The following is a 22,725-nucleotide window of genomic DNA, read 5'->3' as shown; positions in this document are numbered from 1 at the left end:
TTACAGGATCTTATTACTCAGTGTGTAAATGTAATAGTCCTGTGATAAGAAAAAACATCTTATTTTCACACTTGGAATGTATTTTTCACAGCAAATATGAAATACATAGTGATTGATACATACATAGATGAAAAGGGGAATAATTCTTCCTGATTTTCATGTATTTCTAATAACCTAACATGTCTCAGTTGTGACTGTGCCACTTGAATCTTAAATTATGTGGTAATCCCCTTTTCAATATGGTGTAGTTTTTCTTTTCTCTAAATGGTACAGATTGTACCCGTGTCTTGCTCTGCTGAACTGGGGATTAATTCCCCCTATCCTTTTGCTTGCCCTCCCCAAATCTCGGGTCCTGGCTTGTTGTGGGGCACACCCTTAGTTCCGTGGATCCTGCCCCTCTGGGAGCATGGGGTCTGATGTTGAGCCTTGGCATCTCTCTCCCCTCCACCCCTCGCCTACGTGTAAAATAGGAAGTAAGCCACATGTTTTCAGGAGTTGCAGTAATTTGAGCTGGAGCTGTAAAAGGAATCTTGATGCTCTGAAACACCATTCCTGCTCAGGCCTGCTACTAGATAGGCACGGTACGACCAGCTCTGTGCTCAAGGCAAAGGCTAAAGGCTTAATCTAGCAGTATAAATACACCTATAAAGGTATTTTCATGGGATCCCATGTGTACAATAAAGATGTCTATCTATTTGTAATATATTTTCATAATAAAAATTGTTCCCTTTTCTGTGTCTTCTAGGGTCAAAATGTATTTGGACTTGATATAATTGAAACACCTGAGGGGGACAAGTGGCCACAGCTGATAGTCCAGCAGATCCTGGACAGGGAGCAGAAAGACACATATGTGATGAAGATTAAAGTTGAAGATGGTGGAACACCTCCGAGATCCAGTACAGCCATCCTACAAGTAACAGTTACTGATGTGAATGACAATCGCCCAGTGTTTAAGGAAAATGACATTGAAGTTAGCATTCCAGAAAATGCTCCAGTAGGCACCTCAGTTTCTCAGCTCCATGCCACTGATGCTGATCTGGGTTCAAATGCACAGATCCACTTCTTTTTCAGCAATCAGATCTCCAGTCTGGCCAAAAGGCTCTTTGCCTTAGATAACACCACTGGCCTCATCACAATTAAGGAACCACTGGACAGAGAGGAGTCACCCGTACACAAGTTAACTGTTTTGGCAAGTGATGGCAGCTCAATTCCATCAAGGGCAACAGTGACAGTAAATATCACCGATATTAACGATAATGTCCCATCCATAGACACAAGATACATCATCAATCCAGTGAATGGGACTGTGCTCCTGTCTGAGAAAGCACCACTCAATACAAAAATTGCCCTGATTACAGTAATGGACAAGGATGCTGATCTGAATGGAAAAGTTACCTGCTTCACAGACCATGATGTCCCTTTTAGGTTAAAGCCAGTATTTGATAATCAGTTTCTGTTGGAGACTGCCACATTTCTAGACTATGAGGCTACGCGAGAATATGCCATTAAAATAGTGGCCTCTGATTCAGGGAAACCTCCCTTGAATCAGTCTGCAATGCTGCTGATCAAAATCAAAGATGAGAATGACAATGCCCCAGTTTTTACACAGCCTGTCATAGGACTTTCCATACCTGAGAACAATGCTCCTGGGACCCAGCTGACCAAGATCAGTGCCACAGATGCAGACAGTGGACGCAATGCTGAGATCAGCTATATGCTGGGTTCAGATGCACCCGCCATTTTCAACCTGGATCGCCGCACAGGAGTTCTGACAGTAGTGAGAAAGTTGGACAGGGAAAAGCAGGACAGGTACTCCTTCACTGTACTGGCTAAGGATAATGGGATGCCACCACTGCAGACCAATGCTACTGTGACACTATCAGTTCTGGACCAGAATGACAACAGCCCTGCTTTTACCCATAATGAATACAATTTCTATGTGCCAGAAAACCTCCCCATGTATGGCACCGTGGGGCTTATCACAGTTACTGACGCTGACTCTGGAGAGAATGCTGCAGTTACTCTCTCTATATTAAATGGCAGAGAGAATTTCATTATCGATCCACTTACTGGTGTAATAAGACCCAATATTACATTTGATAGAGAGCAACAAGGTTCTTACACTTTCCAGGTGAAGGCTATCGATGGAGGAAGAGTGCAACGCTCTTCCACTGCCAAAGTGACCATAAATGTAGTTGATGTGAATGACAACAGGCCAGTTTTCGTCATCCCTTCATCCAACTACTCCTATGAGTTGATTCCCACAGCCACCAATCCAGGATCTGTGGTGACTAAAGTCTTTGCAGTTGACAATGATACAGGGATGAATGCAGAGCTCCGCTACAGCATTATAGGTGGGAATTCGAGAAGTTTGTTTACAATTGATCAGTTAACAGGCAACATTACTTTGAAAGAGAAGGTAATCACAGCAGATCATGGCTTACACAGGCTGGCGATAAAAGTCAATGATTTAGGACAGCCAGAGTCTCTCTATACCATAGCACTGGTGCATTTATTTGTAAATGAGACCATCACCAATGGTTCATATGTGCAGGAGCTGGTGCGCAGAAATATGGAAACACCAGTGGGCCAGAATGTTGGGGATGGTGAGATAACCCCACAGACCAATGACTATGTCAAAATCATCATTGCTATAATTGCAGGCACCATGACAGTCATCTTGGTCATTTTTGTCACTGCTCTGGTACGATGCCGTCAGACACCCCGGCACAAGGTTGTCCAAAAAAGCAAGCAGAGTGGGGAATGGGTCTCCCCAAACCAGGAGAACCGACAGATCAAGAAGAAGAAGAAGAAAAAGAAGCGCTCTCCTAAAAGCCTCCTTCTCAACTTTGTGACAATTGAAGAATCTAAGCCCGATGATCCTGCCCATGAGCATATAAATGGCACTTTAGACATTCCCGTAGAGCTAGAAGAACAGACTATGGGAAAATATAACTGGGCCACCACACCAACCACATTTAAGCCTGACAGCCCAGATTTAGCAAAGCATTACAAGTCTGCCTCTCCACAGCCCACCTTTCAAATTAAACCCGAGACTCCTGTGCCCCCTAAGAAGCACCATGTCATTCAAGAACTGCCTCTGGATAACACCTTTGTGGTGGGTTGTGACTCGCTCTCCAAGTGCTCCTCAAGCAGCTCGGACCCGTATAGTGTCTCCGAATGCAGCTGTCAAGGTGGCTTCAAGACCCCAGGCCCCATCCACACCAGACAGGTAATACAAAGTTTCTAGCTGCTCACTCTCTCTTTCTCTGTCTGTACCTCTAAGATCTGCAGAATAACTTTGTCTATAAAGATTAAAAGCCTGAAAGTTCATGCTTGGCTGAGATATTGCAATGTAAACAGTTTGTGATTCATCAATTTTAAAAGGAGAAAATTAGAATAAAGTGACTCTTGGCTGTGGGAAAATTTAGTACTGAATGATTATATTAGGGGATATTCCTGTCTGTAGATGGCAGTATGGTACTTCCTGCATTAACATAGTATTTAGCTGTGCAGCTCTGTAAAACAAAGAGAGGTTGTAGCACTGTCCTCGCTAGTATTGTATGCTCAGGAATCTAAGTAATCTAGGCCAGGTGGAAAGCAATAAAGCTTTGCAGCATCTGATAAGTGGTTCTTAATGCTAATGGAGTCTAGAATTGGAGCCTTCATTTGAACAGAGCTGTACCTCAAGGTCTCTCAAAAACAGGAAAGATTTTTTTTTTACTGAGAGGTTGAGTGCCATTTTCAGACTAGAAACATACCCTACCATGCAGGGTACTAAAAAGCTGACTGGCTGACATAATCAACAATATAAAGCAGTAAAGAAGCCAGTGGGGAAATTTAGAAGCATCACAAGCATTGTCCTCACTTTGTTACCTTCATGCCCAAGTACAGATCATAGAGACATTATAAGACATTAATAAAAGCTTATTAAAGCAATGGGAACCACAACAGAATTGAATCCAGATTCTGGAAAGCTGCGTTAATGCATTTGTGATAAGGGTTTGTTATTTATCTGAGTCTTTCTTCCATCAGTAGCCTATCCTCAGTACAAAGAAAACTCCCATGTTTTTATCTGAGTTAGTCATGAGGTATCTATGCAGGAAAATAAGTTAATAAAATATTTGTGGTGATAAAATGGGATTCACTTCAATTATTTCTGTACAAGAACAGATCCTCAGCTAGGGTAACTCTGTGTAGGCCTTAGTGGTGCTTTGATGATTGACCCTAGCTAAGGATCAGATCCATAGGTTTGATTTACTTTTCTGTAGACAATTTTGTTAACAATGTGGTGAAAGTAAAGGGGGCCTGAAGAAATGTTCTCATTCAAACTGCATATCTACAGCATACAAAGATTGCCACTGCTTTTTCTTCTACTTTCTTATTTTTAACACCAGTCTGTGAGGTAGACAAAATCCCTGCTCTGTACAAAGCATTATCTTTTGCTGAGAGACATTAATAGAAAATGGAATAGAAAAGGATTTCTTCATATTTCTAAGATAGCAGAGATAATAGTGGGGAGGGGTTAATATCTTGTTAAAGATTTGAATGTCTTCTGTTGAAGCTATTTGAGTGAATTAATTTTGAATTTAAACCAGGCAATAGAAGAAGTGTGTGTGTGTGTTGATTTTACTCTGGAACTTGAAGGTTGTTTTCTCGGCACCTGTTCGGGCCTGATCCAGATCCCACTGAAATCAGTGGGAGTTTTTCCATTAAATTCAGGGTGCTTTGGCTCAGGCCCTGTGAGCTGAAAGAATCCACCATTACCTGCTCAAGGGCCTTACATTCTGTCACCTTCCCCCTAGCAGAGACAGCTAGGCATGTGGCAACCTCTGGAACCATCCAACCATCTGCCCGAGAGGGCTGTTAGAAAGGAATGGAAGGCAATTCCTTTGTCAGGGATGGGTGCACGGAAATATAGGTACTCTCATTCACTGTTCTTCTAGCCTGTGTGAACTGCTGTCAGAGCACTCCTACTCCCATGATGGTGCAGAAAAGCACATTGCCTCTGGAGTATTCCTCACCCCTGAAATTATTTCAAGGCAGTTCTGTGAATATGAGTATAATGAAACATTAGCACAAATTGGGATTATGGTATTAATTTTGTTTGAATCTGCAGTCCTCCTCCTTTAGACTTAACTTTGTTTGTGTCCTGGCAATGAACACTGAGCTGGGGAAACTTTAACAGCATATCGTATAAAGTCTTGTACATTGACTTGCAAACAGCGTTTCCTTTAAATGTTGAAATTAATGCTCTCATTACTTAACAAAATATGAACAATTTTTTAATGAACCTATAAAAGTATTGAAACAAGAAAGGAGTTAACTGGCCTTTGTGTTAGATTTTATTACATAAAGGGAATCATATTTTTAAGAAAAGTAAAGAGAACCAAATTAACTATTGGTCTACAGTTCTAATAGATAGTTTTAAACAGTTAAATTTGGTCCTAATAATGAAAGACTCTGTCTCTTATATATGAAATGGCCTTATTTCCATTTAAGAATGTGAATTGGATAAAAGTGAGTGACTCAAGACAGGATAATTTGAAGTTATCAGTTAGTTCTATTAGCGAGTGGAGAGACTTAAAAAAAACTAAAAAAATCTAAATAAACTCTAAAGAAAAGCTTCTTATAGCAGCACAGTACTTTAGTTGTCATGCTCTTCACCCTTCTTCCAACCTCAGAGATGAATGGCATGTTTGAGATTAATGCAACTGTTGCTTCATGCATTCACTGATTTTGCAAAAAGCTGTAGACAGAGCTGAGACCTGATGGAGAGTAGGTTACATTAGAAACTCAAATGCTCTAGTGTTTAAAAATAAAGAATAAATGTTTCCAAATTGTGAAAAAAATGTGCTTTATCCCGGCACTAGTAGTTATTGCAATGCATCAGTTTACAAACAGAAAGCTCTCTGAAGCATGACTAGAGAAGGAACAAAATTATTTATTCAGTTTTCCCTCCCAAATTTCAGGTTGCTGGGATAAATGGGTCTCTAATCAGAACTGTCTCTGGTTTTGTTTCTGCAAAACCAAAATATCACTCAGTTATTATGAAACAAAACCCACCTTTAGTTTGACCATCCTCATTTGAAACAGAATTCAACTATCACTGAAAACATGTATATGGACCCACTAAAGCTTTAAAATTTGGCTCCTGGCCCATCTTAGCAAATAAAACCTGGTTTGGGTTTTACAACGCTAAAAAAATGGTCCTGGATTCTGTGTTACTGCTTGGATTGGTCTAATTCAGTGCTCTTCACTATTTTTGAAGTGGGGGCCACTTCGGCAAAAAACCTTCAATGTGAGAGCCGCATCAATCCGACGCAGACGGTTGAACACTCTGAGTTCTTTATTTGTTGATATGGTAATATTGCAGTTATTGGTAATATTACTTGGGGTACAGAAGGAGGTATAGGGAGGCTGGCTCTGGGAGGGGGCTCAGGGCTGGGGCACGGGCTTGGAGTGCAGCAGTGGGTGAGGGGTGCAAGCTCTGGGAGGGAGTTTGAGTGCAGGAAGGGACTCCAGGCTGGAGCAGAGTGTTCGGATGCAGGAGGGGGTATGGGCTGCTGGCTCCAGGTGGGAGTATGGGGTGCAGGAGTCAGTATGGAGTGCAGGCTCTGGAGGGGGCTCAGGGCTGGGGCTTGGGGTGCAGGAGGGAGTGAGGAATGCAAGCTCTGGGAGGCAGTTTGAGTACAGGAGGGGATTCCAGGCTGGGGCAGAATGTTGGGATGCAGAAGGGGGTATAGGCTTCCGGCTCCAGGAGTGGGTGTGGGGTGCAGCAGGAGGTATGGAGTGTGGGCTCTGGGAGGGCTATGAGCTGAGGCAGGGGCTTGGGGTGTAGGAGGGGGTATTGGGGGCTGGCTCTGGGAAGCCGCAGGTTGTGCAGTGGAAGAGCTATTCAGAACCTGCCCATGGAAGGGGGCGGCCCTGGCCTCACACCAGTCCTGGAAGGGGCCAATGTGCCCCTCCAGCCCTTGGAGGGGCATGTGGCTCTGCATGCTGCCCCTCTCTACAGGCACTGTCCCCACAACTCCCATTGGCCAAAGTTCCTTGTTCGCAGCCAATGGGAGCTGCGGGGACAGTGCTTACAGGCAGGAGTAGCGTGCGGCGACCTCTGCTCCCCCACCCCTTTGTCCCACCTCCTGGAACCATGGGGTTGTGCTGGCCGCTTCCAGGAGCGGCGTGGGGCCAGGGCAAGCAGGGAGCCTGTCTTAGCTGTAGCTCCACTGTCGCTGGAGAGCGCAATCGACAGGGAGCCACACTTAGGGTCCATGAGAGCCACCCGTGGCTCTCAGGCCTTGAATTGAAGAACACTGGTCTAACTGATTTCTAACACGATGGAAAATACTTGTAGTATTTGTTTTGATGAGATGTGCTAAATATATGTATAATTAGAGGGGAAAACACAGAAGAGAGCATTTGAAGGTTTTTCATGAAAAAACTGAAACACCTTGAGTGGCCAAAAGGAAAAGTGAATAAATAGCACAACCAGCCCAGGGCTGCTACCGCTGAAGGAATCAGAGAGACCAGGACCAGCCAAAGATGCCGTGAACCACCAAAAGGGGAGGGAATGAGGATGTTACTGGAGTGATCGAGAAGGCTGAAGAAGGAAAAGCATGATACCTATGTAATACCTCTTATGTGTGTTTGAGAGGGGAGAGAAAGAATGATAATCCATGTAATTTTTTAAAAAGTAATTTCACAGTAATTATTTCATCAATCCTAGTGACCACAAATACATGGAAACTTGTAGAATAGCAAGTGTTCTTTTCTGAAGTATTAGAAATTCATGTACTAAAGAAGCTTTTCAAAGTGATAGACTGTGAAGAGACTGTTAGGGTATGGGTACACTATGAAATTAGGTCAAATTTATAGAAGTTGATATTTTAGAAATCGATTTTATACAGTCGATTGTGTGTGTCCCCTCTTAAGACCATTAACTCGGCGGAATGCATCCACAGTACCAAGGCTAGCATCGACTTCTGGAGCATTGCACTGTGGGTAGCTATCCCACAGTTTCTGCAGTCTCCGCCACTCATTGGAATTCTGGGTTGAGCTCCCAATGCCTCATGGGAAAAAACATTGTCGCGGGTGGTTCTGGGTAAATGTAGTTAGACCCCCCACCCCCAGCCGTGAAAGCAACAGCAATACATCATTTCTCACCTTTTTTCCTGGGTTACCCGTGCAGACTCCATACCATGGCAAGCATGGAGCCCGCTCAGCTCACCATCACCGTTTGTCTCCTGGGTGCTGCCAGACGTGGTACTGCATTGCTACACAGCAGCAGCTCATTACCTTTTGGCAGTACATGGTGCTTTACGATTGGTAGCCTTCATCATTGTCTTCTGGGTGCTCTTTTAGCTGACCTCAGTGAGGTCGGTTGAAGGTGCCTGGGCAGATGTGTGTGCTCCTGGCTGGCCTCAGTGAGGTCAGCCAGGGGCACCTGGACATAAATGGGAGACGACAATGGCTAGCAGTCATACTGCACCGTCTGCTGCCAGCCTGAGATGTATAAGAGAGATGGAGTGGATCAAAACAGTAAAGAGACCAGATTTGTTTTGTATTCATTTGCTCCCCACTCCCTCCATCTTTCCATGAATAGTGGGGGGAGGGATAGTTTAGTGGTTTGAGCATTGGCCTGCTAAACCCAGAGTTGTGAATTCAATCTTTGAGGGGGCCATTCTGTGTGACAACCCTGTAAGTCAACCCTGTAAGCCATGTCGTGAGTCACCCCTCCTTCAGTCAGAGCAATAGCAGACAATCGTTTTGCGCCTTTTTTCAGCGCAGACGCCATAGCACTGCAAGCATAGAGCCTGCTCAGATCACTGCTGCAATTATGATCACTGTAAACATCACACCCATGATCCTGCAGTATATGCAGAACCAGAACCTGCAAAAGCAGAACCAGAACCTGCAAAAGCAAAACCAGGCAAGGAGGTGATGGCAGCGCAGTGACGAGGGTGATGAAGACATGGACACAGACTTCTCTCAAAGTACAGGCCCTGGCAATGTGGACATCATGCTGTTAATGGGGCAGGTTCTAGCCATGGAACGCCGATTCTGGACCTGAGAAACAAGCACAGACTGGTGGGACCACATAGTGTTGCGTGTCTGGGACGATTCCCAGTGGCTACGAAACTTTGGCATGCATAAGGGCACTTTCATGGAAATTTGTGAATTGCTTTCCCCTGCCCTGAAGCACAAGAATACCAAGATGAGAGCAGTCCTCACAACTCACACGCAAGTGGTGGTAGCCCTGTGGAAGCTTGCAACACCAGACTGCTACCGGTCAGTCGGGCATCAGTTTGGAGTCGGCAAATCTACGGTGGAGGCTGCTGTGATCCAAGTAGCCAATGCAATCAAAGAGCTGCTGCTATCAAGGGTAGTGACTCTGGGAAATGTGCAGGTCATAGTGGATGACTTTGCTGCAATGGGATTCCCTAACTGTGGTGGGACGATAGATGGAATCAAGATCCCTATCTTGGCACCGGAGCACCAAGCCAGCAAGTACATAAACCGAAAGGGGTACTTTTCAATGGTGCTGCAAGCACCACAAAGGATGTTTCACCAACATCAACGTGGGATGGCTGGGAAAGGTACATGATGCTTGCATCTTTAGGAACTCTGGTCTGTTTCAAAAGCTGCAGCAAGGGACTTTCTTCCCAAACCAGAAAATAACCGTTGGGGATGTTGAACTGCCTATAAATATCCTTGGGGACCCAGCCTACCCCTTAATGCCATGTCTCATGAAGCCGTCCATAGGCAGCCTGGATTGTAGTCAGGAGCTGTTCAACTATAGGCTGAGCAAGTGCAGAACGGTGGTAGAATGTGCCTTTGGATGTTTAAAAGCGCGCTGGCACTGTTTACTGACTCGGATAGACCTCAGCGAAACCAATCTTCCCATTGTTATTACCGCTTGCTGTGCACTCCACAATATCTGTGAGAGTAAGGGGGAGACATTTGTGGCGGGGTGGGAGGTTGAGGCTAATCACTTGGCCACTGATTATGCTCTGCCAGACGTCAGGACGGTTAGCAGAGTACAGGAAGATGCAGTGTGCATCAGAGAAGCTTTGAAAACCAGTTTCATGACTGGCCAGGCTACGGTGTAAAAGTTCTGTCTGTTTCTCCTTGATGAAGCCAGTCTCCCCCCCCCACCCCCGGTAAGCTAACCACCCTCCCCTTCCCCCTTTGATCACTGCTTGCAGAGGCAATAAAGTCATTGTTGCTTCACATTCATCCATTCTTTATTGATTCATCACACAAATAGGGGGATAACTGCCAAGGTAGCCCAGGAGGGGTGGGGGAGAAGGGAAGCACAGGTTGGGGTGGGGGAGGAGGGAAGGACTTTAAAACACTGCTCTTTAAAATGTATTGAATGCTAGCTTTCTGTTGCTTGGGCAGTCCTCTGGCATGGAGTGGTGGGGTGCGTGGAGGCCCCCACTACGCATTCTTGGGTATCTGGGTGAGGAGGCCATGGAACTTGGTGAGAAGGGCGGTTGGTTACACAGGGGCTGTAACGGCAGTCTATGCTCAAGCTGCCTTTCCTGAACTTCAACTATACACAAGAGCATATCAGCATATCAGTTTGTTCCTCAAGTAGCCTCAGCATTGCCTCTTGCCTTCTGTCACCAAGCTGACGCCACCTATCATTTTCAGCCCGCCACCTGTCCTCACGTTCATATTGTGCTTTCCTGGACTCTGACATTGTCTGCCTCCACACATTCTGCTGGGCTCTTTCAATGTGGGAGGACTGCATGAGCTCAGAGAACATTTCATCATGAATGCATTTTTTTGTTGCCTTCTAATCTTTGCTAGCCTCTAGGAAGAAGATAGTGTGAGCGTTGAAACATTTGCAGCTGGTAGAGGGAAAAAAGGGGGGGAGTGGTAGTAAAAAAGACACATTTTAGAGAACAGTGGGTAGACTTTTTTCACGGTAAACCTTGCTGTTAACATTACATAGCACATGTGCTTTCGGTACAAGGTCACATTTTGCTTCTTATTGAGGGTATGCCGGTTTGAGAGAGATCTTTCATGCAGGGCTAGGCAACAGAATTTGGCTTGCAGACAGCTATGGTAAGACACCATCTTTTGGCTTCTTTAACCGTCATAACATGTGGGAATGGTTTCAGACAGCAGCACCTTCATTTCCCATACCAAGCAGCCATTGGGTTGGCCATTTAAAATGGGTTGGCCATTTGAAAGGAGGAGGGGCTGCAGTTTTCGGGTTAATATTCAGCACAAACCCAACTAACCCCTCCTCACACACAAACCCAATTCTCTGGGATGATCGCATCACCCCTCCCCCCACGGCGTGGCTAACAGTGAGGAACATTTCTGTTCAGCCACAGGCAAACAGCCGAGCAGCAATGGGCACCTCTGAATGTCCCCTTAATAAAATCACCCTATTTCAACCAGGTGACCAGGAACGATATCACTCTCCTGAGGGTAACACAGAGAGATAAAGAACGGATTCTGTTTGAATGCCAGCGTGCGGTCCCGGTGTTTGCTGCCATACTTTGTTATGCAATGATTCCAGACTATGTGCTACTGGCCGTACCATGGAGGATGGAATAAGGCTGCCCTCCCCAAAAACTTTTTGCAAAGGCTTTGGGAGTACATCCAGGAGAGCTTTATGGAAATGTCCCTGGAGGGTTTCCACTCAAGCCACGTTAATAGACTTTTCCAGTAGCTGTACTGGCCGTGAATGCCAGGGCAAATTAATCATTAAACACGCTTGCTTTTAAACCATGTATAATATTTACAAAGGTACACTCACCAGAGGTCCCTTCTCCACCTGGCGGGTGCAGGAGGCAGCCTTGGGTGGGTTCTGGGGGTACTGACTCAAGGTCCAGAGTGAGAAACAGTTCCTGGCTGTCGGGGAAAATGGTTTCTCCGCTTCCTTGCCGTGAGCTATCTTCAACCTCCTCATCATCATCTTCCTCATCCCCAAAACTAGCATCCCTGTTGCATGCTACTCCATTGACAGAGTCGAAGCACAGGGGTGGGGTAATGGGGCTGCATCACCTACAATGGCATGCAGCTCATCATAAAAGCGGCATGTCTGGGGTTCTGACCCGGAGTGGCCATTTGTCTCTCTGTTTTTTTTGTAGGCTTGCATCAGCTCCTTAAGTTTCACGCGGCACTGCTGCGGGTCCCTGATATAGCCTCTGTCCTTCATGCCTTTGAGATTTTTTCAAAAGTTTTGGCATTTCGTCTTTTGGAACGGAGTTCTGATAGCACAGATTTGTCTCCCCATGCAGCAATCAGATTCCATACCTCCTGTTTGATCCATTCTGGAGCTCTTTTGCGATTCTGGGACTCCATCATGGTCACCTCTGCTGATGAGATCAGCACTCACCTGCCAATCGCCATGCTGGCCAAACAGGAAATGAGATTCAAAAGTTCACGGGCCTTTTCCTGTCTACGTGGCTGGTGCATCGGAGTTGAGAGCGATGTCCAGAGCAGTCACAATGGAGCACTCTGAGATAGCTCCCGGAAACCAGTACATCGAATTGTGACCACACTATCCCAAATTGGACCCGGCAAGGTTGATTTCAGTGCTAATACCCTCGTTGGAGGAGGAGTACCGAAATCGACTTTAACAGCCCTTGAAGTAGAAAATAACGGTTTTGTCGTGTGGACGGGTGCAGGGTTAAATCGATCTAATGCTGCTAAATTCAACCTAAACTCGAAGTATAGACCAGAGCTTAGTAATAATGCACTGTTTTCCAGGGTAGTGTCAAAGTTAGAATCAGGACTCACAATTTGTCAGACCACTCTGTTTATTAGCGCAGCGCTCCGCCAATAACATTCAGAATATGTGAGTGGCCATGCAAGGCCCAACCAGTCTTATTTATACAGATAAAAGAGCGGGAATTTAGACAAAGGGACAAAGAAATCAAAACAGTAAAATTCACCTGGGGCACAGCATGCATATCCTATTTCCTTAATAACTGTTATCCATCTAAGGCTAATGCTTCACCAATTGCCCTTAAACGGTGCAATTGTTCTATGTTAATGTCTGTATTCCTGACACCTGGTTGCAGCATTCCAACAACTTTGCTTAAATGTACAGACAACATTTCTTTAATCCTTTCTATTCTTACTATATAATTCATTCTACTTTCACAATCCCTTCTTTTGGTCAGGCGTACGCCATGAGCAACCCTTACTGAGTTCCACAAATTAACCATTCCTTATCTCTTAGTTCAACAGCGATATTCAAAATCATCATATTAGCACTCTGGTTTGGGGCAGCCATCTGGGTAACACAATTCTGAATACAACAGGAGATTAACTGAAAGCATACAAAAATCATTAAGATTCCAAACAAGATAGTTAGGGCTCCCTGAAACAACCAGTTTCCTATGCCAGAGAAATTGAACAGGTTACTTAGCCACTTCCATATAAGAACTCAGCTCTTCATGAGGAAGATATGCGATTTGTTCTAAGTGGCTAGCGTGATCTATTACCTCATTGGTATTGTCAGGTATAAACACACAACATTCTTTTCCAATGAGAGCACAGGTCTCTCCTTTGGCCATCAGCACTATGTCTAATGCCTGACGGTTTTGGAGGGCAACCTGTCTGATCGCCCGTTTCTTTGGCCAGGGTTTTTAAACTTTCTCCGGTTTCATTTGCCATTATTTCAACCACTGCTTGTAACCTTAAGAGTCTTTTTGCGTGGTGTATTACTCCCCCAAGTGGGATAAAGGAACTGCCAATAGCCTCTTCCCAGGTGTCATTACTGTTTCATATTGTGTTAAACGGACAAGGTCCTCCAGTGAGGTCTGGGGAATTGAGTGGGATAGCCAGGACAGGAACACCAGTTTGAGAGTGGGCTGGGATGTGGCTGCAGACCCAGCATTTAGAAATAATAAGGGTCTGAGCTATCCACACTTGCTGCTGGATAAAAGAATTGTCATTGTGGACTCCCCAGACCTTAAGGCATCAGCAGCCGAAGAACAGGCACCACCAGAGGCGCATGTTGGAGGCAGGGCCCTTCTGGTTCTGACAACCTCAACTGAGGGAACTGCAGTTACAGTTTTATGTCCACCAGGTAGCAGGCGCTAGGCTCACTACTGCTTCTTCTTGGGCCTTGCTTTATGTAGTCATCTGCTTCTGGCAACCCTTATGAGAGCATAGATTATAAGGTATTGCAGGCTGTTCCTCTACATCTTCTTCTGGAGTCAAAAAATTGACTCTGCGTGGTCCTGAGGTGGTGGTTGGTTCACTGGGGGTGGTGCATTCTTACACTGCGAAGCATGTATCCACTCTGAGATGCCAGACAGTTTAACAGCCGTCCCTTGATTCTGGCTGTAACAATGGCCTTCACACCTTATCTTTTCCTGATGCATACATTCCTCATTCACACAAATAGATTGAGAATACAAACAGTAGTATTTTATATCGAACAAAAAAGCATTGCAAATTAAACCTTGCTAAGTTTTACAATTGATAACTAAGACAATGTACATTGAGACCCAGGCCTTCAATGTTTCTCTAATTTGCTTAACATAGACACAATAGAGAATTCTGTCTCTTACTATCTAAATTTTAAAACAAAGAGTTAGAGGGGGCCCAATTTGTAATGCATATGGGAAAACAGAATCTTATAGTCCCAGGGGGTCATTTATTTCTGCTATTTAAAAAAAGTGGCTAGCAGGATGAAATCAAATTATACTTTAATTCTTATGGGACATTATAAAATCCTGCTCCTACATATCCCCCTTTTGACACTAAGATTATTAATCACCAGTGTCACTTCTTATTTAGTCCACATAATAGAAAATACTGGGAGGTGATTTGGGCCGGTGGCTTTAGCTTTACATACATTTGTTTTATTTACCAGCACATTTTAAACATTTCAATTAAACACATACAATTTAAAACCAAAAACAATTAGGGGTAGTAACATTAGTATGCCAGTAGTTGTGGGAGACCATCCAGAAAATATGTTATACCAATGGTAACCTGTTGTTCTTTTTTCTTTTTGCAGTGGCAATTCTTAACATGTCCCATTTTGCGTGTATAATATGAATAACCCAGTTTTCCACGTTTTTTTTAATTTTTATTTTTTAGGAACCATGTTACCTTTTTACCTTTTAAACAGATGATTGGTAACTGTTTGCCATTTAATGCCAAGATTGATAGAGAACTCTGCTAAATCAGTGCTTAAAGTAAGCTGAGACTCTTTTGTTGTTGTTGTGGCAAATAGTAAATGTGATTATTGGTAAACACAGTACTTACATTACATTTACATTTGTCTTCTGGTGGGTTGCTAACATTTTTTAAACACTTTTCCCCAAGAATTAACACATACACATAGCCCATTATACAGTACTCTGGATTATCTGAAAGACAAAAATAACAATTTTCTACCCCTTTTGGGGTGGCATTGATTATTGCTTATAGATTCCTTTCTTTTACAAATACCCTTGCTGATTGCAGGCAAAACAGAGGAATTACCCCATATTTTCCTGTTTTTTTTTTTTTTTTTTTGTTCTATAGGCAGGCCGGGTTTTAATGGCTTCTACTTTGTAAGGGTTATGCGAAAATTATTCCATTGTTTAGTTATTAAATTCATGAGGTGGTGTACCTCAAGTTTTTCCTCTTATATAGCAGACCAGGTTTGTAATGTTTTTCCTGCTGTGTTAAGCTTTAAGTTTATTCACAGATAATAGCTGAGAAGCATCATTACCATATTACTTTAAAGGATTTTTCCAAAAATCATACACTCTAACTTGTTACAGGGTTACTTACTAATACTAAATTTATTTCAATGTTTAATATTAACAATAACATTAGCATCAAATCTATTAAAGGTATTTTGTTATACCATTTATGTAGGCAATTTGTTTGCTGACCAGGTATGTTCTTTATTTGCAGCTTCTTTTGTGCTGGCAGTTCTCACCTTTCTGTATCAGTTAGGTAATTTGCATCAACACAGGCTTGGCTTTTGGATTCAAAGACATCAGCAGAGCTCAGAGACTCTGGGTATGTCTACATCTACAATTTTGCAGCGCTGGTTGTTACAGCTGTATTAATACAGCTGTATAGGGCCAGCGCTGCAGAGTGGCCACACTTACAGCAACCAGCGCTGCAAGTGATGTTAGATGTGGCCACACTGCAGCGGTGTTGGGCGGCTTCAAGGGGGGTTCGGGGAACGCGAGAGCAAACCGGGGAAGGAGACCAGCTTCACCGCGGTTTGCTCTCGCGTTCCCCAAACCCCCCTGCAAACCGCAGGGAAGGAGACCTGCTTGCTCGGGGATTCGGGGAACGCGAGAGCAAACCGGGGAAGGAGACCTGCTTGCTCGGGGGTTCGGGGAACGCGAGAGCAAACCGGGGAAGGAGACCAGCTTCGCCGCGGTTTGCTCTCGCGTTCCCCGAACCCCTTTGCAAACCGCAGGGAAGGAGACCTGCTTGCTCGGGGATTTGGGGAACGCGAGAGCAAATCGCAGGGAAGGAGACCTGCTTGCTCGGGGATTCGGGGAACGCGAGAGCAAACCGGGGAAGGAGGCCAGCTTCGCCGCGGTTTGCTCTCGCGTTCCCCGAACCCCCCTGCAAACCGCAGGGAAGGAGACCTGCTTGCTCGGGGATTCGGGGAACGCGAGAGCAAACCGCAGGGAAAGAGACCTGCTTGCTCGGGGGTTCGGGGAACGCGAGAGCAAACCGGAGAAGGAGACCAGCTTCGCCGCAGTTTGCTCTCGCGTTCCCCGAACCCCTCTGCAAACCGCAGGGAAGGAGACCTGCTTGCTCGGGGATTCGGGGAACGCGAGAGCAAACCGCAGGGAAGGAGACCTGCTTGCTCGGGGATTCGGGGAACGCGAGAGCAAACTGCAGGGAAGGAGACCTGCTTGCTCGGGGATTCGGGGAACGCGAGAGCAAACCGCAGGGAAGGAGACCTGCTTGCTCGGGGATTCGGGGAACGCAAGAGCAAACCGGGGAAGGAGACCAGCTTCGCCGTGGTTTGCTCTCGTGTTCCCCGAACCCCCCTGCAAACTGCAGGGAAGGAGACCTGCTTGCACGGGGGTTCGGGGAATGCGAGAGCAAACCGGGGAAGGAGACCAGCTTCGCCGCGGTTTGATCTCGCATTCCCCGAACCCCCCTGCAAACCGCAGGGAAGGAGACCTGCTTGCTCGGGAGTGCGGGGAACGCGAGAGCAAACCGGGGAAGGAGACCTGCTTGATTACCAGAGGCTTCCTCAGGTATGCTGGGATACCTGCTTATTCCACGGAGGTCAAGAAAAGCGCTGGTAAGTGTCTACACTTGATTACCAGCGCTGGATCCTCTACACCCGAGACAAAACGGGAGTACGGCCAGCGCTGCAAACAGGGAGTTGCAGTGCTAGTGATGCCCTGCAGATGTGTACACCTCCTAAGTTGTAGCGCTGTAACCCCCTCACCAGCGCTGCAACTTTGTGATGTAGACAAGCCCTCTGTCTTAACACACAGGTATCTGAAAAAGAAAAAAAACAGCCTTTTGCGGCTCTTTTTGGAGCCCTAATAGGATTTTAATTCAGCAGCATGTTTCATTTGTATTTCTTTTACCCCTTTTTACAATATACACCGCACATGTCCGAGGGAAAATGCACATTCCTTGTATACTATAACTTTTTTAAAACATTAGCCATATCAATTTTTACATAAGGTGTAATTGTTTCTTTTGTTCTTACAGAGTTTTCATGTATCCTTATCAAAGTGACAGTCTGATTCCACGGAGCCATTTTAAGGCTCAGTGTTTTTAACATTGCTTCTTTTGGTTTTGTGCACCTCACCTCTGCTGTTGCTTCAGAGGGTCACTGTTAATTTCTTATTCTTTCACTTCAGCTCTTATTTGCTATTGTTACAAAAAAACAAACCAACCAACCAAACAGACTCCAGAATCTCTACCTATTCTCCTGATTTTGACTGCTCTATTGCAACCATGTCTTGGTCTTTATTTAAAAACATTTTAATTTTTGTAAAGAATGAAGTTACCCCTTAAGGGGTTAAATGCTAAATCCCAAAGCCAAACAACACTAATTACCTGTGTCTTGCAAAAAGGTCTGTCAGTTTTGCAACTTTGAATTAAAGAGTCAAATGAATTTTTAGTGGTATTAAAAACAAAAACAAAATCAATTTATCTTACACCTACAAAACAGGAGTTTTACAAACCAGATGTGTTGGTTTAGATTCTAAGAATGTTACATATTTTCACAGACAAATAGATACATACACATTTTCTTTTCCTTAACATTTCTTTACACTGCTTTGTTTTTGCATAGCTGTATATATATATGGATTATTTACAGGCACTCTTCAGGAAAAGGGCCCATTTTCCCTTCAGAATGGCTGCAAAAGAAACCAAGAATTCTCTCTCTTTAACATGGTCCTTTTTAACATTTTCCACAAAGTTTAACTGCTTAATTCTCTTCAACCTCTGTAGAGTTAACTTTTCATTCTCTTTTCTTAAATCACTTGTTTATATCCCAAAATGACACCTTTATCACCTCAGATTTCACCATTTTAAGTATTGTTCCAGGGGTTCATGCCTGCACTTACTACTTTTCTTACTCCTGACACTATTCCCTTAGGGCTTTCATCCTGTTTCTTTATCTGTTGCTTGTCTGGGCCCGATCCTGCTTTTTCCAATGAACCGTTTGTTAGTGATATTGTGGTCATTTCACAATTTTGAAAGAAATGTTCAAGGAAAGGGACTAGGAAGGGTGGGGGCTAGTTGAGGAGCCCACTCCCCCCCTTGCTGAATTGGTAGTGGAACACTAAAGATCAGTTTTTGAGGCAGACAACAAACGGGAACAGAACAAGGGGCTTTTTGTCCTTTTTACAATGAGATGGGAGTATGAAGGGGGTTGGATCGATATGGGGGTTGGAGAACGGGGTAAAGGGGAGCGCTCGGTCTGGTGGTGGGAGAGGAGGCTTTTAATAAAGCTTTTAACTTATTATTTTAATAAAGCTTTTAACTTATTATTTGAATAATTGAGAGAGGCCAGTTTTGATTTTGTCCACCTACGATTTGCTTCTTCCCACCACTGCATGAAACAATTAACCTCTCCTTTAGCCAATTTAGTTTTAGGTTGGCCGAGTTTGTCCTTTAAGACGTCCACTCAGTCTTTGTTCCAAGATTTTAACAGTGGCCACTGAGTTTTGGGATCCCCCTGAGTTAGCCTAGACCATTTTCCAAGAAATTTACAGGAGTCTGGACCCTTTTTACAGGAGTCTGGACCCATCCTAAATACATAAAATGAGCCAGCGTTCATTTAGGGAACTGTCCCGACTTAGACGTCTGGTTACCCATACAGGAGGACTTCACACACCAATCACACAAGAAGGAAATTCGGGTTCGTCAGAGCGATGCCCAGTGCAACACATAAAAGGAGCCCACAGACTACTGCCTCAATCACCTTTGCTTTCACACCAGGGGTTTTACCCAAAGTGCAGTGCGGCTGCGATTGTGCAGATTCCACTCACTCAGACCGCGGGGACAGGAACCCCTTGGTCGGCCGATCCCCAGACAGAGACTGCACCCAGACTCAAACACTCCACAAGAGGACGGATAGACACAGAGACAGGACAGTCCTCAGTCCGGACAAAACACAGAAATAATTACCTGACCAGATTCCTGATGTCAGATCCCGGGATCCCTACCAGAACAGAGTGGGAACCAACAGGTTCGATGGCGTAGACCTCACTGTGGCTGTGCGCCTTTCTGCTCTAGTGGGGGACCACTTGGGCCAAATGCCTAGGTGCCGGCTGCCACGGTCATCCTACAAAAACAGTCAGGAATCACACAGCCCCAGTGAAGACGGTTGCCATCTCGGTGGAACCTCCAAATTGTCAAAGTTAGAATCAGGACTCACAATTTGTCAGACTACTCTGTTTATTAGCGCAGCGCTCCGCCAATAACATTCAGAATATGTGAGTGGCCATGCAAGGCCCAACCAGTCTTATTTATACAGATAAAAGAGCGGGAATTTAGACAAAGGGACAAAGAAATCAAAACAGTAAAATTCACCTGGGGCACAGCATGCATATCCTATTTCCTTACTAACTGTTATCCATCTAAGGCTAATGCTTCACCAATTGCCCTTAAACGGTGCAATTGTTCTATGTTAATGTCTGTATTCCTGACACCTGGTTGCAACTTTCCAACAACTTTGCTTAAATGTACAGACAACATTTCTTTAATCCTTTCTATTCTTACTATATAATTCATTCTACTTTCACAGTAGGACAATCAGGGACTTATAAAATAGAGGTGACAGTGAGTGTCTTCAAAGTCATCGGCTTTTTATTAGCCAACTTTGCTAGTCATGTTGGGGGGCAGGGTATATTTGTTTGCTATAAAGCAAACTTCAACAGCAGAAGGATCAGGTTTTAAGTCAATAGGACTTTTGCCATTAAGCTTAGTGGGAGTAGGGTAAGACTTTCAATACAATACACTGATAAGGTTGCACATGTGTCCCATTTCTCTCCTCATTTGTCATTCTGTACTCACAATAGGTAGTGAATAAACATAGGCAGAAAGAGGCAATATGAGTTGGCATATGGTTTATGCATTGACGTAGAGCACAATTTTCTAAGTTGGGTGGCCAAACATTTGTTTAAAAAGCAGGTGCCTCAAATGGATATCTGGACATCAACTTACATATATGAAGAGTGCTCTAAAGTAAATGTCATATTTGAAAACTGGGGCCAAACAGACAATATGCCAAAAGACTTCTTTAAAACTTTGCAATCTTTTCCTGTACTATACTTCCTCTCCTTGTCCTTTTCACATTCCTGTAGATGTTCTTGTCCAAAAGAGGCTCCACATTCCCTGCTGCCCCACCGCCAGGTTAAATCCTCGGAGCTGAGGAATGCTGGTCAATCACCACTGCTTCCCATCAGCTGGCCAGAGACTCCCAGCAGGAGGGCCTACCTAATGTCCCTTAGTGAGTGTCTCCCTCCCTTGCTGCTAGGACGGTCCCCCTTCACTGGGAGTCCCATCAAGTTCCCTCACCTGTTGAGGCAGGTGGATGGCATTTCCTGAAGGACATGCAGTGATTATATTAGGGTCCTGTGATTTTTTTCTAACATCACTCCTTATTCTGAGATGTAGAAATTAGAACAAATATTACTTCATCTGCCCTCAGAAAGCAAAGGAAAGCACAACTGAGCATGAGAGCAGCTCAGTGGGAGAGTTAGGTCAATAACATCAGCTGTATTTTTGTAAGAAGAATGATTGATTTCCAGCAGATGTTTTTAAACAGAAATAGTCAAGTAAACTTAGTATTTACATAGATTCAGATTAATACATAGGGTGATCTGGTTCAAATTTAATCCACATTTTTAGCAATCATAGTTATAAATATCTCATGTGGGTCTGCAGTGGCCTACAGTATGCGAGATGAGTTTAGTGCAGTGGTCCCCAACCTTTTTGTCTGGCGGGCGCCAGATGAAGGACCGTGGTGGCGGTGGAGCATCTACCGAAATGCTGCCAAAATGCCGCAGAAATTCAGTGGCATTTTGGCGGATGCTCCACCGCCAGCCAGGACGCGGGTGCATTTAGATGCCCCCGTAGGCAGGCACTGCATTGGGGACCCCTGGTTTAGTGCTTCTTTCTAGTTCCCACTGGACCAATGTCCACAACCGTAGAGAAACAAACAAGTGCCTCCACCAGAATTGTCACTACTGTTGTTACTAACATGAGCATGGAAGTCAGGGACTGAACAAGCATAGAGACTGAACTCCTGTCTGGCTCCAAGTCAGAATTGAGCCATGTTGGCTGAGCAGTGTGGGAAATGTGCACTACCACTGCCAGCAGTGTAGCAGTTCTATTTATAGAAGCCTTCAGTTACCAGGGCTATCAGTCAGACAGTTTTCATCAGCATGTACACTCACAGATATGAAGGACATTAGGAATGGTACAGATGTTTTTCTCTAACACTTGGTATTTGGGGACACTAGCTGAGATCTTCAAAGAGGCCTAAGGGAGTTAGACATTCTACTCCCACTGAATAAAAATAAATAAAATGGGAGCTAGACACCTTGTAAATAAACTGCCTTTGTTGGACTTAGTGCCATGCTCACTCCTGGTGGCTTCAGTGCACTTGCACTCACACCAGTGGTGAATTTGGCTCAGTGTGGCTATGTTTCTAAATGTGACTGTTAAAATGATATTGTGGGGTTCCATATTTATTTCTCAATTATTCTGAGAACCACGTTAGCTTAGTTTACAAGTAAAAGCACAGTCCTCTCCCCCACTCACATATTAATAGCTCTGCAATCCCATGCTATGGTCTGTTTAGACTGGTATCCTGTCACAGACCGTAACCAGTATCAGATACTTAAGAGAAAGTTCAGGAAACCCTATCACAGGCAATTATGGGATCATTTGTCCCCGGAGAACGTTTGTTTCTGAACTTCGTGGTTGGATGTTAGCTTACGGCCTTCAAAAAGTTTTGCTTATTTGTAAGTATTTGCTATGGTATTTCTAATTATTCTTGTTGTTTTGTTCCCTTTCTGGCTTGAACATCATCGCTGGTAACCCTGGCCCAATCGAACTGTACTGCCACATATGTGCAGTTAAGTAACAGTTGTGAACATCTTGAGATGTTCTGCGCTTGAAGCTTAAAGCACATTCTGAATCTCTCACTAATGTACATAAGAAGTTCTACTGAAGTAAGGCTGGTCAAAAGAAGTAATTTTTGTCCATGGGAAATTTAGAAAATCTCTTTTTATTTCT

At 44.4% G+C, this 22,725-nt stretch overlaps 1 protein-coding gene across 4 annotated transcripts in view; it reads left to right on the top strand.

The window, feature by feature from the left end:
- Positions 1 to 22,725, top strand: part of PCDH11X (protocadherin 11 X-linked) — a 1,094,905-nt gene that overhangs the window by 160,236 nt on the left and 911,944 nt on the right. For all 4 annotated transcript variants that reach the window (XM_030574959.1, XM_030574956.1, XM_030574957.1 and 1 more), the window contains one exon: positions 746 to 3,232. In XM_030574959.1, coding sequence (XP_030430819.1) covers positions 746 to 3,232 — 2,487 coding nt within the window. The remainder of the gene's footprint in view (positions 1 to 745; positions 3,233 to 22,725) is intronic.

The sequence above is a fragment of the Gopherus evgoodei genome, chromosome 9, assembly GCF_007399415.2.
Source record: "Gopherus evgoodei ecotype Sinaloan lineage chromosome 9, rGopEvg1_v1.p, whole genome shotgun sequence".
Classification (NCBI taxonomy): Eukaryota; Metazoa; Chordata; order Testudines; family Testudinidae; genus Gopherus; species Gopherus evgoodei.
The sequence above is the reverse complement of the archived record's forward strand: the minus strand, read 5'-3'. Positions and strand labels throughout refer to the sequence as shown.